The following is a 14382-nucleotide window of genomic DNA, read 5'->3' as shown; positions in this document are numbered from 1 at the left end:
AAATGGCGGACGTCACGCATTCTGCCGCAATGAATCATGGGCTGCGAAAATAAAGCGCCCGCCAAGATACGGTTGCGGTTCCGTTCCTACGGCCCTGGCCGTCGCCAAAGCCTCCGTGAGGTACAGTATTGCACACCGATAAGCAGCTGGGGGAACGCCCGTCACTTCCTCTCCGCCACGCCGCCCCCTCCCCCCACCCCCCCGGCCAGGCGGGCTCCCGGATGAAAATGAACCGCGCAGATGTCGCTCGCCGCTCCCCACACCGAGGAAGAAAGCAAGCTTTTTCTTCCCAGTATCCCACGTCCTGTTGGCAAGGCCGTCCGCCCCGCGACATTTATTGACAACCGGGTTACGAAGGAGGATGAGATCACAAATAATTTATTGGGGAGGTCCTTTACAGCTAGTCTAGCTTCCTAAAACATGGTGCCGTTTCTTTTCGTATCAATTTCCAGTGTGTAAAAGAGCCAAGGATTCCTCCGCTCCCGCTTCATCACGTGAGCGGTTTTGAAATGGTGTGTGAGCATTGAACGTCAAACGTGTTACACTTGAGAGTCCGCTCCGACTATAGTCTGGAACATTCTGCTCGCTGAACCAGTCCAGAGACATCTCGCACGCGCGCAGACGCACGCGCATGCGCACGCGCACGCGCACACGAACGGAATGTTCTCGCGCCTGATCATCAGCACCAAAGAGTCGGGGTATTTGACGTGTAGCCATGTTAAATCATCGCCTTAAAATGTTGCATTTGTCTTTTCACTGTTCCAGGCCTTCCTTTCCTCCGCTGCTTCTGTCCAATATGCTCAAAAGAACTTGAAACCAACTACTGGAGGAAAAAAAATCAATCACTCTTCTCCGCCTCCCGGTGAGACTGCCCCCCAAAAAGATGATTTTTTTTTTTTTTTTTTTTTTCCCGAGAAGATTCTTCACGTGTAGGCTGTGGAGACCGGAAACAGGGCCAGTTTTAGCTCCAGGTGGACAGTTCACTTATGCGATATCGGGCTTGAGATAATGAAAGGCACCTGAAAGGAAACACACGGAGCTTTTTAGGTCATGCTAGGACAATTCACAGCAAGGGGCAAAATCAGCTACAGGCTGACGATGTCATATTTAATACCGTGGTATCAAAGGATCGAGACCAATATTTTTATTCCTGAGACAAGTTTGACACAAGTCTGTGTCTTTGGGATTATGCCCCATATGATCCTTGAGCTGACCTCATTAAGAACATGTGTTTCTAATGCCAGGGGTTATTTCATTTTGGCCAACCCTCGTGTTTCACCTCGTGGCACTCGGGCTTCACATCGCGGCAATTAATAACCGCAAGATGTTGTTGACATCAGCTAAGAAAATAACGATACAAGGGAGCCCTTGCTGGGACAGAAGGCGGGCTCTGTCACAACACTGGGACTGACACCGGGACGTCAGGCCTAGTCATGCCGCCGCCGCCCCTTTCTTGAGGAAGGGCTGAGATTTTTCATCCTGTCAGGAGTCATTAGCCCCAGAGAGACCAAGGCTTACTTTGTCCGTACTGCCCATATTGGTAGCCTGTGACAGGGTCCATACTGTAGCCCGTGGTGGTATAGGTGGGTGGACAGTAGGACTGAGATGTTGGCAGACTGTCCAAGCTCTTCATATGGTCTAGTCTCTGACTGCAGCTGGCCGACACCGTGGTGGTAGGTTCCAGGCCCCCGGTGAGAGGGGAGAGAGCATAGTCGGTCTGGGGCTGATGGGGCACGCCACCGTGGTTGGTCAGGAGTCCCATTACCTAAAATAAACAGGCAGATTGGGAAGAAGTAAGAATGCAGAGAGGCCCGGATCATAGCTGAGAGCTGAAAGGATAACTGGAGAAGTCCCATCTTCATTTCTTTGGAAATCTGCTCGCACAGGGCTGTCCAGAAGACACTGACCACAACGCAAAGGGGCTCGGACACTGCATCGTGCCCAGTGATAGCCATCGGACTTCGGTTTCAGAAAAAGGAAAGGTGGGGCGTGGAGGGAGCAGGGGGAGGGAGGGAAAAGGAAAAGAGGTGGAATGAGCGCCTCACCATGCCTCTAGCGATAAAATCGGTCTAGAATTTCAAAGAAGGGACAGAAGGACAGAGGGAGAAATTCTATCTGTTGATACAGAACACTGGCTAATCATATATTACATCTGGAAGTTTCACATGTGATTTTAAACAGACATTAGCTTATATATTTCTTTTTTAATTCAACAGATTCAGGGGTGCCCGGGTGGCTCAGTGGTTAAGCATCTGCCTTCGGCTCAGGTCATGATCCCAGGGTCCTGGGATCGAGCCCCACGTCCGGTTCCCTGCTCCACGGGGAGCCTGCTTCTCCGTCTCCCTTTGCCTCTCCCCCTGCTTGTGCTCTTTCTTGCTCTCTCTGTCACTATCTGTCTCTATCAAATAAATAAATAAATAAAATCTTTTAAAAAATTAAAAATAAATAAATAAAAATCAACGGATTCAAATGAAATTCTTTTCATGTATTTTAAGATGCCAGTGTCTATTCTCGTAGCGTTCCCTCTCAAGAAAGTTCCTCTCCCTATCTTGGCCATCCCTAAGTAATCAGAGATAATTACTCGTCCTCTGATGCTCCTGGGTGCTTTACTCATCCCTCCCACTGTGCAATCATGACTTTGGTCACCTACTTTGAATTATGAGAGTTTTGAGGGCAATAACCGACTCACCTTTATATTCCTAGCACCCAACGTGGTACTTGACACATATTAGGTACTGAGGGAGGGAGAGAGGGAGGGATGGAAGGGAGGGAGGAAGGGAAGGAAGGAAAGGAGGGAAGGAGGGAGGGAGGGAAGGAGGAAAGGAGGGAGGGAGGAAGGAAGGGAGTGCTAAAGAACTCTCCAAGTAACTGCCTCCATTCCCTGCCTTTTCATTTCTTATCTAAACATTTCACATATAAGAAGGTGTTAAAAGGAAAGAAAAGCCCGAAATACAAGCATGTTCTAAAAACTCTGTTCAGTTTTGTAAATAACCCTAGAAAGCAAGAAAACTTTAAAAGACAAAAACAAGGGGCGCCTGGGTGGCTCAGTCGTTAAGCATCTGCCTTCGGCTCAGGTCATGATCCCAGGGTCCTGGGATCGAGTCCCACATCGGGCTCCCTGCTCGGCGGGAAGCCTGCTTCTCCCTCTCCCATTCCCCCTGCTTGTGTTCCTGCTCTCGCTATCTCTCTCTCTGTCAAATAAATAAATAAAATCTCTTAAAAAAAAAAAAAGACAAAAACAAAACAAAACAACCACCACCTTGCGATTAACAGGCCAACTTTCAGATCACACGGGGAAGTGTTCTGCAAACCCAAGCTCGCTGACCCTTACAGCTCCTGGGGATGGAAGTTAAGTGGCTAACTAATTTGGCAGCTGGAAAACCGCCCCGGGAGAGCGGGAGTGATTCTTCTCAACTTCGTACCATCCAGCGGCAGGGGTCAAGAAACAATTGCAAGAAGAGATGGGGACAGCGTGAAGAGCCTGTTTACCGAGCATTTCAGGCGGGAGCCATAACCACACACAGGGCCACCATCTCCCTGCTGGGCTTGAGGGAGTTTGAAGCATAGAGGGGCGAAGTTACAAATACGAGCGAGAGGAGAGGGTAGCGGTGAGCCCCAAGCCAGGACTCTGGCCTCGCGCTGTCCGCCCAGGTAATTCAGGCCACAGACTCCTGGGTGGAGGGGGTCCAGCAAGGCGGGAGAGAGGGCCTAGCCTTGCATCCCAGAAAAGACATCTTAGATTCCAAAACCACTGACACCACCATCCCCTTTGGGAAGGGTCTGCATCCGCCTCCTATCTAACCAAAATCTTCTTGAAATGCAGCTTTAAACTGATCTACATGTTCAGTTAGCCCCAAGAGACAAAAGTGGGGGGCAGGTCTGCTTAACCACCTTCTATGGATGACCCTTTCTTGCTCTACTTTAACAAGCCACCAATTTCCCCCCCCCTTTCCCCCCGAAGAGCTAGTCTCTGTTTCCTCGTCTGCCTTTTCGTTTGAGTTGTGTGTGCAAGCATGTGGGAAGCGGGGGGCCAGTGTGTGGAAAGCAACACAGCAATACCCAGATTTTTAAAGATGTTCCAGGGGATCTAAATTTTCTCGAGTTACGTGGTGAAATAGCTTTTTAAAAAGCCTTAAAAACTACTTATATTCTAAAAAAATAATCATACGTGACAGAGCGTCGTTTTATTTTACTGGGGATTTGGGGAAAGTGAGAGTCACAAAATAAAGAGCCAGTAGATTCTTGGAGCTCCGGGAGGGTGGGGAGTCACCAGAACGTGGGGCTCTTCATGGGCCCTCCCCGACGCTGTTTATAGTAAATTAATTACTTCATTTTCTCATTTAAAAAACTTGAACATAACTCAGAATGCATTTAAGTTATTTCCTGAATGTTCTTCCACCTACATGTTGTTTTTTCTTTTTTTTCTTTTTTTTCTTTTTTTGCCTTTCAGTTTGTATAGATGATTTTACATACATATACCTGGAAAATTCAAAAAAATGCTATTGATGTACTAATTTATTAAGTATTTTATTTCAGCTCAAATTATTCAGGCATGTTCTACTAGAAGAAAAGGATCTAAAATAGAGGTTGTTCAATGCCTAGCCTACCCCTTTCAAATCAGGGGTATCTCTTTGTGTACTGGCCTGATAGGCAAGAATGGATGGGAAAAATAAAAATATGACAAATGTGACCGTGTCAACGAAAGGGAGTTAATGACATAGGGCACAGATATTTTATTGCAAATAAACTGTGCTAAATAAAAACAAACACTTAGCAAAAGCAATTTTGTAATTATATTAATCCCAAGAAGAAAAAATGGCCAATGGAACTGGATAAGATGGAATTACATTTAAATTAATACTACCCTTCATGAAAATACTTACTTGAAACTTAGTTATCATTGTATCACTTTAAGGGAGAAATGGAATTCTCCATACACAATTATAGTTGAAGAACAAGAGCAAACTGTTATTTTTGTATATAACACTCTCTCATGAGCTACATGTACATTTTTGTGATAAACTTATTTTTTTAATCCTCTGCCATATATTTCTTGTTTGCATTAACTTTGAAAGCAGTAATGATTTTTGTCCATGGGAGAAAACCATGAAGATCCTAAAAGAGAAGAAATGAGTCCTTCCTGCAAGCCAAATTCAGCTTCTTGTTCTGCAACTTGGTGCAGCTGCTGAATTAGAAAATACTTGAGGACAAGATTGAAATCTAGGGCCTGGAAATATATCTCCTGGAGGATGGAGAAGACATAGTAGGATCTGCCAGAGTCCTATTCCTGGGCAACAGAAAGTTGCTGGGTGAATGGAACAGGAGGGACCCATTTGGGGTCTTCCTTTCAGTATTGCCTGTGTCCTACACAAAAAGCCAGTGATGGTTTCCGCATGATCGAGAGCCCTTAGCTCGGCAGCGTGGTACCCACAGTGGCTAATGTGAAAACTGAAAAGGACCAGAGACCAGTCATCTTTGCTCCCTTTGACTTCCCCGACAGAGCCCAAGAGACAGACGTTCTTCCCACAAGTTCTTATTTCCACTGTGATGGTCACATATTGTCCTCATGATTTCTTTCTCGAGAATTGTATAAGGATCGGCGCACTAGTATATTCCTACAGGTGGCCCAAAATGGAAATTAACAAATGATTAGAAACTAACAATGATTTATTCCAGTATTTCACATGGAGAAAACTTGAGAAATATACATCTTTTTAATAACTTCTAATTTAAAAAATGAAAAGGAAATCTGTTTTGGAAAATAAAATAGTGAATATATCAATACAAAAATGCATTACTTTCCCCTAACATAATTTAAAACCTCAAGTCTCTATGGAAGGGTCCCATTACACTTTTATGTACATTTCTTTAAAAGCTATTTTGTATTTCATGTGGCTCAAGGGAAGCTATGGAAATTTCTTTTTGCTGCACAAAGAATTTGGTAAACGAACTTCTTAGAACTCCCCCCATAATATGGAATGACTTCCAGTCATATTTTCTTTCTCAGAATATTGTCACAGTTTCTTTTATACATGCATTTTCCGACAGCAATTTGTCATTCAAAGCCTAAAATAAAATCTTCATTTGTTGTAGAATGGGTGTTTTCTCCCCCCGATAAACCATTAGTAAGCTGTTTCTACGACAGGACTGGCACTTCTGCCTGATTTTTTTTTTTTTTTTTTTTTTAATTTGGGGTTGAGGGAAGCATAGCCACAGGTTCTCACAAAAAATTTCAAAGAAAAATAAATAAACTGAGGGCTCTGTCTACGGGACATTTCTGTCTACGGGACACGGACCACACACTTCCTAAATGCCAGATAAGTCCAGGAGATGCAATAACCAAGAAGAATTTTCCTGTAATAAAGATCTCTGCTCTGTCCCACTGGGAAGGGGTATAGGAGGAAGATTTCACACGGAGTACAACTCCTAGGTGAGGCGTCTGAAAAAACAACTATTAAGTATATTTCTAAATTGTTACCTCCAAAAACACTTCCCGGACACTGTTTCTAAATTGTTTTATGGATAACCTTTTTAAAAAATCCAAAGCCTTGGAATCGTGTGCCAACACTTGTGTTAATCCTTCCATCGTTCGAATTATTAGAGACATTTTCGAAAGATCTCGTTAAGGTCATTCTCAAGTTTCAGAATTCCAAATAGGTTGTTTATATCTTGATTGGAAGATTATATGGTTCAGGGAAAAAACTAACTCTTTACAATTGCTTCATGCCATATTTCTCTTGAATTAATTTTCCTAATGGAAGAGTAAATATAAAAGATAAAAACTACGGGCCAAATGAAGATTTATGTTCAAAACAATGAGTCTGGAAAATATTTGTCTTAGCCTAAGTGTTATGGTTTTGCCGTCAGTTGAAAGGGCTCAGAGCTCATCAGAAATCTCAAATATTTAGCAAATTATGGTGTACATCTTGGCGCGTCTTTTTTCCTCAGTAGGAATCCTGGTTCGTGTCTTTACTTTCTTTTTTGTTCTTAAGTAATCGGATGTTCTTGTGATTTAACATGCAATGATATACATTTCTGTATGTTTTAGAAAACATAGCTGTGAAATATAGCTACGTATGATATGCAGGGTTGTGTGTTTTTTGTTTTTTTTTTTTTAGCTTCTAGCTTCCCCTCCAAAACTGTATATATTGACTACATATATTCTTAATTTGGATATAACGTATTTTCAAAACCAAACAAAAATACTCAAATGTCTAAATGTTTTTTGTTTTTTGTTTTGTTTTTGTTTTTTTTGCTAACACAGATGCTGCAGGAGTAGTCTATCTGATGGTTAAATTTCAGTGACTGTATCTTAGAGCCTGGAAAAGCCTAAATTTGAACAACTGAGAACCAGAACGTTGCCTTCAGATTCAAATGCCTTAGGAATGACCCTGCAGTTGATTAGAATCTGAATAATTAGATTTTTTGGCCCTGTCTGTTCAAAAGCCTTAAGAGGGAAGTTGCCTGAGGGCAGAAGTTTCTTTAAGGTAAGTAGGGTGACCTTCTCACCCACACCCACAGTTATGGGAAGGGCATGCCTGACCTTTCTTTACCTAACCAGATAGAAAGCCAGTGTTTGTAAAATGTCCCGCTAAACACATCCTTATTTTTTTTTATTTTACTCCTTAGCTTACATTTTGCAAGTAGCTATGTTTAATGCATGATTCAAGAGTATGAGTGCCAGACAAGTGTGGTTCATATGCTACAGGGACTTCTAAGTTTTATTTGTAAAGAGCACAGTAAGTACTATCTCAGATAAACTCTGAGTGATAGATGTGATTTAATCTCCAGCCCTGTGACCAATCACAGAATAACTTCTATTTCCTCAATTCTTTAGAGTACCTATTTCTCAGTAGAGTTAAGCTGTTAAATTGAAAGCAATACTCTTTAGGCACTGCTGACTAAAACATAAATCCAGGCAAAGACTCAGCATAGAAATGGCATGCAATGATGACATGTATACGCACACACACACACACACAAGACGCACATACATACACACACGCACATACATATTGTTTACTTCTAGCCAGTGATGATCATGTCCATCTATTATCAATAAAATAAAGCCCATTAAGAAAAAGCGTATTGCACCCAAATGAAAAAGGATGCCAGTTAATACAGTTGGTATTTGACTATGTTACACCCACCATGGGTCATAATAAAATTCTCATATGTTTTAATTCATTTACGCATGCCTGCATTTAATATGCTTTGTGACCATGTCTACAATTAATATGATTTATGAGAAAAGAACATGTGCAATATTGCGGGTAGGGGGTAGAGCATCGACTTTTCTTCTTCTATGAATGAAAAATATAACAAAACAGCTCAAGGAAAATTGTTGGCTGTTAGCATATTAAGATGGACTGACAGAGCCCTGAGTAAACTTGAGGGAGTTAATGATATCCTCTTATCTGACCCTGACACATTTGCAGCATGTAATTTACAGAAGCTCTGTCCAGGGAATCTTGACAAATGCTCCTAACGATGTCAGGGCAATGTTCCATTCTAATGTAAAACAGATGTGGGTCAGATACCCTCATTCATCACTTAACGCAGAGAGTCTCAAACTCTCTCTGGAAGGAATGGCATTACCTGCTGTTAACTCTTCCCACCACCGCAGCAGTCCTCCGAAAGGTAAGCACTCAAACCCCTCACCACTTCAAAAACCTGCCTGAACACGTGACTGTGGAAAATCAAACCTATATCTTGCTTTAATTTCATGACGACTTCAGGACATGTTTGCTAAATATTAATCGACCCTCTGGGACCTGGGATCCCAAATCTAGAAAGGGAAAAGCTCTACAATTGGCCATCCCACAGTACTTCGGGGAGATGGATTAAAACTTCATCTCTAATTGCCCATAAAGTAAACCTGCATTCAAGGAACTGCGGGGCTGATTCACCATCGTGACCACTCATAAATGCACATCTTGCTGCACCTTAGCTGCCCAGCTCTGTCTAAGATTCACGCACACACACATACACACACACAAAAACTTACAATAAACTAGAAGTCCACGCTGGCTTTTAGAAAGAAGGACCTAAACTCTGCCCCTCTGAAACAAAAGGTGTTGGGCTACACTGTATTCTCTTTCCCCTGAGATTTTCCCTTCCACCAACACTCTAACAACACGGAGGACAGACACGCCAGCCTATTAAGGGAGGACAACAGTGGCCCATCTCAACAAGGAAATCCTTTCTTTCTTCCAGACCAGGTGTGATGTAGGCAAATATTTCTATGGCTGCCCAGAGTCAAGGTCCTAAGACTCCATCAACTAAATGCCTAAGATCACAGAAAAGAAGCTTCCCTATCCTTCTTTTCATGGGAAAGAAGGTATGTTTCTCAGAGTAAAGAGTCAACTGATAAGACAACTGATACTAATTTAATGAGTAGATGTCAAGAAGTCTATTTCTATTAACCATGGGAAAGCAGAGGACAGCCTAGCAAAAGTCTAAGAATGAATATATCCTTTAGGAAATGTGTGCTGGCCTGTTTCACAGGTTTTGTGGTAAAGCAGAATAAGCATCCATCCAAGATGCATGGAAATTTGCAGTAACTCTTACAGATATGCGACGTCTGAAATTACAGTCTTCCAAAAACCAGAAGCTACTACCCCACTAAGCTAAAATCCTATGTACCTCGATTCCCTCCCTGACCCAATTCCAGGGATACTGAGCCAATAAAGATGTTGTGTTGCTTTCCTACCTGAAAATTTACTTATGTCCTTGATCATAAATTGGACAGTGGTTATGTCTCCTATTGCACAGGAAACTGATGTTTATGCTGGAAACATCTAGGGCCCACGGTGAAACCACTTACACAGTTCTTTGAGCTACAGAAACTAATCTGCTCCTACAGGTCTTGACAAAGTAGCATCTTTGTAATTTAGTGATTAAAAGAATATTCCCCAATTGGTAACTCAAAATTAGTTGGTTAGATTGTCCCTTACTTTCTAAGACCTCTCTATTGTACCTGCTGTCTTAGCTACCTCTATTCTTTACTGAAGAGAGAAGCATAGTTGTTTATCAGATTTGCTTACCTTTGAGGTATCCAGTACCATAGAAGCTGGCTGTAGATTTTTTAAAAATGTGTCCATGTCAATATTGGATTTCAGTAAATCAAAATAAGAATAAGAAAAGGAAACCATCAGGATGACCCTATCCTTTCCCCACTCCTAGCCCCATGGAATAAAGGACCGTTGGCTCTTATTCTTGCTGAAGTGAGTTCTTATGTTATTGTATCCTGAATTTCTCAAACAAAACCAAGTTGTGTATATCATATTTCTGGGGACTATTGTATCTCAGGCACATTACAATTCCTGCATTCTGAGTGGATACCAATATTCTTTAAAATGTCTGAGTAGAACAGCTGAAAACACTCCACTCCATGAAGAAACTTGCCTTTCTATTGATACTACTCAGTTTCCACATTTGCCTTCTTTGGCAGGGACAAACACACTGTTTTTGGTTTTTGTCAGAGATTCATGGGCTGTTCTGTTGTAAACAGTAGTGAAAGCCCCATTGCATTCGTATTATTAACTCATCAAAAAGCATTTCCAAATTTCCAAAGTACTGTCTTTCTCAGCCCAGCTCTATTGGACAATTCTTTTTTATCTTCCCCATTTAACAAGAAGATGAAACAGAAGCGAAGATAGTTTAAGCAACTTGCCCAAAAATAATACAGCTAGCAAATGGCTGATAAGTTTTGGAAATCTGGTGCTTTTGACCTTGAGGCTCCTTCTTTAGATCAATGAGTTGCATCCACATTGCAATCAAGTCACTAAACAGGAACTTTTTCCTTTCTTTGCGCCCTTCTCCGCCTATCTAAACATTATTAAGCAGTTCACAGCTTCTTCTTTAAAATGACTCTTTTGGGGCGCCTGGGTGGCTCAGTCGTTAAGCGTCTGCCTTCTGCTCAGGTCATGATCCCAGGGTCCTGGGATTGAGCCCCGCATCGGGCTCCCTGCTCAGCAGGAAGCCTGCTTCTCCCTCCCCCACTCCCCCTGCTTGTGTTCCCTCTCTCGCTGTCTCTCTCTCTGTGTCAAATAAGTAAAATCTTTAAAAAATAAATAAATAAAATAAAATAAAATCACTCTTTTGCCTGCTAAGTTTTTATAAAGAGCAGGGGTACAATGTGTGGAAGGAAAAGATAACATCAGACATTACATAGAAAGAAGATTCACTGGAACACTACATCAAAAACTAATGATGTAATGTATGTTGATTAACATAACATAGTAAAATCAAATTAAAAAAAGAAAGAAGATTCACTCGTGAAGAAAAAAAAAACAAGGGAAGCATTTTAGACATGGACAAATCGTGAGTGGGTCTCCATTCGTGTTTTCTCTCATTCAGCACTTCCTAGGGAATGTTCCAAAAAACTTGGTAGTTTAATACTCAGCAAAAGGGCTTCATAGTTAAATCAGAAAACACGGAGCGAGACAAACATGTTTCTACACTGCAAGACTTGTCAGAGCCTTTAGTAGGCTAATGTGCCCTGGGACTTTGAAAGATAAATGGATATAATTTGTAACATTTATCAAATTGTTGGTTCAGAATCCATTTTCCCCAAACCACCTTTCAAGGAGCCCACTATGGGGAACAAGCCTTTATGATGAGGCACTGCTTGGTTCCTGGGTGTTCCAAGATGATTAGGACCTAGGACCACTCCTCCAGAAGCTCATAGGAAAGAGGGGAATGGGTACTTTATCATATAACACAGGGTGGTATGGCGTACGTGTTTTCACAAGGTACAAACACACCAACGGACCTCAACAGAGGCTAAAAGAAGAAATTCTGCCTGCAAGAGTCACAGCAGAGTTGCCACTGAACTAGAAATTTTCCTGTGGAGTCCCATATGTAGAGGCTCAGAGCTGCAGGCGATTTTGAAATCCAAAGTTTAATTCGATTTTTTTTTTTTAATGCAAGCTGCCCAAAATGAGACCTCAGTTTTTTTGTGAGATAAGAAGATAAGTTCTTTCTTTAAATAATGCCTGCCTCCTTCATTAGTTCGGCGCCAAGAACGGGCTGCCATCCTGTCACAGGGAGGAAATATTCCCTTCCAGGGGGAGCTCCTACCCTGTGAGTCTGCAGAATGCACTGTCTCACCACTGCCCATCTTTCTCGTTCGTTGATCAACGGGAACAATGCAATCACTAACCTCTGAAACTCTAGTTCGCTGAACTCTAGCTAGTAATTTTTAAATTTTAAATAGTATACTGTACATTGAAAAATACACACCTCTACAGAAAAAAAAAAAAATACACACCTCTGATGAGACCCAGACTGTTTCACAGAAACAGATTTCTTTAGAAAAAAGAAAACAAAAAAATAGTACACAACTAATGAGTAAATCCAGTCTTCTGTGTCTGCAGTACAAAGCACACATTCAGCCCCTAATTGAATAAATATGCAAGTATTCAGATTTCTGTAGATATTGCCATTTTGCAAATGCAGTAATAAATTAAAAGCTTTACATTGCATTCCAACCACATATAAAGGGTTGATTCAGACCATTGGCCTCACACTAGAACCCAGCACTGCTTTCCTGGGCTTTTACTGACTACAAAGAAAAACTTTTTATTCTAGTAGCTTCGTTATAGACCTAGCTATCACAGTCAATTTTTTCTCCCCCGATAGCTAAAGGAATTCAAATGGGTCCCCAAAACCATGGGGTTGTTGCATTTGATTTGTCCAACGTGCAAGGGAAAGTAGCTGATGGAGTTTCTCTTTAAATCAATTCAGCAGACACACAAAAAAACATAATTCAGCAAGAAAGGTTCGCTTGTGGCTCATTTCAGTGAGATGATGTAAGAGTCAGTCATTGATGCTGCTCCCCCCCTTCTTTAAAAAAAAAAAAAAAAAAAAAGGAGATTTGGGCCAAATAGTTGTTTCTTTCAAAATTCTCCCAATCTGTAACTAAACTCAAGAGGCTGCGGCCAGAGCTGACATAAACCAGGGCTCGCCTCCCTTTCTTTAAGGGGAGCAACCACAGCCTTCGGAGAAAAACCAAAGGCAGTGGGTCAATTACAGCCTGCACTGATTCAACAAATGGATTAGCAGCAATGTTTCCACCGCCGAGCAGAACATCTCGAAAACTTAGCATGGCAGAATGGAAACATACGAATGGTCCACAGTTATTCTGCTGTAGCTGAAATGGGCTCATTTATGATCATAAACATCCTGGAGCCTTCATAAACATGTGAGGCTGTGGCCTTGGCTTTGAGCTCACGGGCTGCTTCAGAAATGAAACAGAAGGAAGCTCAAGCTTTGGAGGGGCTGCCCCTTTGGCATGGAACGTCTCCCCATCCGAGCTCTGTTTGACACCCAACCAATCTCTTTAATCAAAATCACTCCTCTTTCCCCCACAGGTGAATTTCTGGAAAGTGTCAAGGGAAGGAAGTGCCTCTGTTGGGAAACGGGCTGCTGGTGGCAGGCCCGATTGTCTGGTTCTTCGTAATGATAAAGGAGGGCTGAGGGCGCCAAGTCTGTACCGTGGGTGTGAAACAGACAAAACAAATGGCCTGGCATCGAGCAGTTTCTCCATGTGGGCCCGAAAAACGGCCAGAAAAATAGCTCTCCTGAAACAGGAGCCGGCCCCCCGACCAGGGTAAACCTTACCACTTTTCCATGGATCGACAGTACGAGAAAAGGTCAAGGAATTACCATGCCACAGTGAAAAAGACTTCTTCTATGAGACAGAGAAGTACCCATCACAACCATTCTTAATGATGATACCGCCTCCACGTAACAAGCTGATCCGTAAGCCCTTATTCCTTCGCTGGACAAAGACCCATCATCTTGCCTGGCAGCTAAGGAATCTGAGATCATTGTGAACACTGTGGTGCAAAAAATGACAAGCAAAATCAAAAGCCGTCTTGAGTTTTGTGTACACATATTAACACTTAAATGCTCCTCCCTAATAAGTGTCGGGATTAACAAATGTTTGTGAAAAGAAGCTGTGCTGAGCAATTGAAATCTGATTTGAAATGGAACCACGACGGACTAATACATATATGCATGAAATGAAGAAGTACCCTAATAAGCATGGCTGCCACCAAATATGCAATTTACATACATTACACACTAATAATCTCAAGTTTAATATTATTCTTTAAAAGCAACTGGATGAGTAGGTTGAGTTCAAGGCTGTCTTTTGTAAAATATGGATAAGAACAAGGGTTGATCCCGGCTGTCCTCCACCATTAACCACCGTCTCATTAGTTCGACGATCTATCTGCTCTTTCTTGGGTCCATCCCATCCCCACAGAGCCGTGATCCAGCAACCCGACTGAACAGATGCATGGTCCACAGGCTTGATGAGACGTGCAGACCTACGCTTTGTTCCTGAGGCGGTACGCAGCGAGCAAACATTCA

The 14382-nt window shown here is 42.3% G+C and overlaps 1 protein-coding gene across 3 annotated transcripts in view; it reads right to left on the bottom strand.

The window, feature by feature from the left end:
• Positions 1–294: 294 nt before the first annotated feature.
• PAX3 (paired box 3) overlaps positions 295–14382 on the bottom strand; it is a 97341-nt gene continuing 83253 nt past the window's right edge. For 2 of the 3 annotated variants that reach the window (XM_035007028.1, XM_035007029.1), the window contains exons 8-9: positions 1519–1765; positions 916–1019 (exon numbers count right to left, since the gene is read on the bottom strand). In XM_035007028.1, coding sequence (XP_034862919.1) covers positions 985–1019; positions 1519–1765 — 282 coding nt within the window. In that variant the 3' untranslated portion in view covers positions 916–984. Of the gene's footprint in view, positions 821–915; positions 1020–1518; positions 1766–14382 lie in introns of those variants that run through there. The other variant, XM_035007030.1, reaches the window with a different exon arrangement.

This window comes from Mirounga leonina, unplaced genomic scaffold, assembly GCF_011800145.1.
Source record: "Mirounga leonina isolate KUSES-001 unplaced genomic scaffold, KU_Mleo_1.0 Mir_151, whole genome shotgun sequence".
Lineage (NCBI taxonomy): Eukaryota > Metazoa > Chordata > Mammalia > Carnivora > Phocidae > Mirounga > Mirounga leonina.
Note: the sequence above shows the minus strand (reverse complement) of the source record. Positions and strands in the feature narration are given on the sequence as shown.